Raw genomic sequence first — 3,175 nt, 5'->3', positions numbered from 1 at the left:
GACCATTACTAGATGGTATGTAGAAGAGACAAGAGTTTTCATGTAAAGGATTCCTAAATAACTGAGTATGGTAGAAACTATTGAGTTGCTGTCTTCCTCTTTGGAAACATTCCTGGACATTTACTCCCTCCCTTCTTGCCCCCACAGATGGCCTCTTCTGAGAGAGACACCCATGAGAACCGGACTGTCATCCAAGAGTTCATTCTGGTTGGCTTTTCATATCTTGCTGAGATGCAGAGCCTTGTTTTCCTCCTGTTTCTAGCGACTTACATTGTGACCTTACTGGGAAACTTCCTAATCATCCTCTTGATAAAGCTCAGTCCCAGCCTTCACACCCCCATGTATTTTTTCCTGGTAAACTTGTCCTTCTTGGACATTTGTTTCACAACCAGTGTGGTTCCCCAAATGCTGGTTCACCTCTTGGTGAAGCATAAAAGCATCTCCATTGCAGGCTGTGCAGCTCAGTTGTATGCCTATGCCATCGTAGGCGTTACTGAATGCTGCCTCCTAGCATCCATGGCTTATGACCGCTATGTTGCCATATGCCACCCCTTACACTATACTACCATTATGAGTGGTCGGAAATGTGTGAGCCTAGCAGCTGCCTCATGGATCACTAGCATCTCAGTGCAGCTGATTCAGGTCACATGGATCTTCACCATGCCTTTTTGTGGGTCCAACCTCATTGACCACTTCTTTTGTGATTTTGCACCACTGGCAAAATTGGCATGCGCAGACACTTCCAAGAATGAGATTCTTATTATGGTTGTGACAGTGCTGTTCATTATGGGCCCTTTCTTGCTAATAATCCTGTCTTACATCAACATTATGTGCACCATTTTCAAACTGCCTTCAGCTGAGGGGAGAAGAAAGGCCTTCTCCACCTGTTCTTCACACCTTATGGTGGTAATGTTGTTCTATGGAACAATCCTTTTAACCTACCTGCGACCCAAGTCCCGCCACACCCCAGAAGGTGACAAAGTTCTTTCCCTCATGTACACAGCCATAACACCAGCTTTGAACCCACTGATATACACATTGAGGAACAAAGAGGTGAAGGGGGCTTTTAGGAAAGCTGTTAAAGGAATAAGCATACCATAAAGGAAAGGATTTTAGGGTGGTATCTTTAATTGGACCAACTGCATAGTTGATATAGACAAGAGGCAAGCAATTATTTTGGCTAGAGGACTGCTTAACTGGTTTTGGTGAGCTGTCAAGGGCTAGAAGGGTATCTCCGGCCATTGATGGCTGCCTCGATCCCTCATTGCCATCTTGGGACTGCCATCCTGAAACCAGAAAAAAACACAAATCATATACTAAAAAAAAATCAAGCATCCATTATGACTTTTAAAAATTTTATTTAAAAAAATATTTTGTCTGGTTTTATGTGTGTTTGTGTAGTGTATCTAGAGGCAATTGAATAATAGTTCAAACTACAGTTTTACTCTTGTTCACTGTGTGTGGAGCGGGTGGTTGGGAAGTGTGTGTGTGTGTGGTGTGGGTATGGTGGGTGGGGTGTATGGTGATGGTGGGGGTGTCAGGTATGTGGTTGTGGCTAGGGCTGTGGGAGGGTGTGAGTATGCGTGGGGTTATGGTAGGGGGTTGGAGTGTATGTGGTAGGGTGTGTTTGGGGTTTGATGTGGAGGTGTGGGAGTGTGTGTGGATGCTGTGGGAGGGTATGGGCGTGTTTGTGGGTATCATGGGAGGTGGGGTGTGTGGCAGGGGGTGGGTGGGTTTCTGGTAGAAACTCTGGGCTTCTTTAAAATGGTGGGCTTCCAAATCAAAAGCCTTAAATAGTCCACATTAAAAAGGTACACCTAGAACAAATTTTAATCATTCTATTAAAATTGAAAATTAAACTATAAAAACCTTTTAAAAATGAGGAAAAATCAAGCAGAGAGACGATTATAAAAGAGAGCCTATTTTGCCACGATACTTTTTGAAATGTTTCAGTTTTTTAAAATTTCTGTCTACAATTCTATTGCCTCAAAATTTTAACAGGAAACGCATTTCAGCCACCTGAAAAAAATAAGACTACATAGGACTCATCTACACATGATGTGCAACCCACTGCAGCATTTTCTGTTATCTGTTGAATAAATTTCCCCAGTATGCTACTTCAGGGTTAATTTAAAGCAGCAATGGTCAGTCTTTTTAGAACACTTTATTTAAATGATTATGACAGAAGTACCACTCATAAGTGATCTTATATAAGGTATATGGCCTTCCATGATATTTTCCATATAAATGCTTATGTCCATGTCGGTAGATTTGATATTTTTCTTGCCAAGCAACCTCAGGGAACTTGCCTCACATCTGACTTCCCAGGTATCTCTCCACTATTTACCAGCTACATTCATTCCACTTTCCCACCTCCCCTCCCAGCCTGTATCTCACCCATTAACTCTTCAATGAACATCTTCACTGACTGGCTTTCTTGCATGCAGACCAGTGTCTGGCTTCTTTACTATTCATTCATCCAGGAAGAGCACATGTTGCCTTGTGGGATCAGGCCAGCTCTCAGGATCTCAGTATTGTTCTGTTAGATAGGAGGGCCTAACACAGTTGCACATATACAAACACAAAAATCAATTAGGTGCATACACACTCACACTACCAACTCAGGCATATATACACATCCAAACCAGCCTAGGCACATGCATACTTATCACCAGTTCAAGCACATACACTATACACTCTGGAAGTTAGACACAGATCACTAATTCGTATATCATGCACACAATGCCATGATATATATATATATATATATATACACATTCACACTAGCAACTCAGATACACACACGTTCAAAATAACTAGTCTAGGTTCATGCACACCTATCACCACTTTAAGCCCATACACGCTACACACACCACATTTAGACAATATCAGTTACCAGTTACCAACACCTGCGCGTCCAATACACACACGTGGATTACTAATTCATATACCACACACACACACAATGATATCTATATATATATATATGTGTATTCACTAATTCACACACACACCACCCACTTACACATACACGCAGGTGAGTTCCTAAATTGGGTGTTGTGATGTGTATGCATGCATGTGCTTGGTGTACTTGGGATACCTGGGGATAGGTTAAGGTAAGAAAGTAGAAGTGTAAGGAGTTAAAGTTACTAGAAATGAAAGTCACCAGGACCAG

General features: G+C 42.0%; 1 protein-coding gene across 1 annotated transcript; it reads left to right on the top strand.

Moving 5' to 3' along the window:
* Window positions 1–93: 93 nt before the first annotated feature.
* LOC106722901 (olfactory receptor 10A4-like) lies at window positions 94–1,101 on the top strand. The gene has a single exon (XM_014525620.1). It carries the CDS (start codon window positions 148–150, stop codon window positions 1,099–1,101), a length of 954 nt encoding a protein of 317 aa, XP_014381106.1. The 5' UTR covers window positions 94–147.
* The last annotated feature ends 2,074 nt before the right edge of the window (window positions 1,102–3,175 follow it).

This window comes from Alligator sinensis, unplaced genomic scaffold (assembly GCF_000455745.1).
Source record: "Alligator sinensis unplaced genomic scaffold, ASM45574v1 scaffold1462_1, whole genome shotgun sequence".
In the NCBI taxonomy this organism is placed as follows: Eukaryota; Metazoa; Chordata; order Crocodylia; family Alligatoridae; genus Alligator; species Alligator sinensis.
The sequence above is the reverse complement of the archived record's forward strand: the minus strand, read 5'-3'. Positions and strand labels throughout refer to the sequence as shown.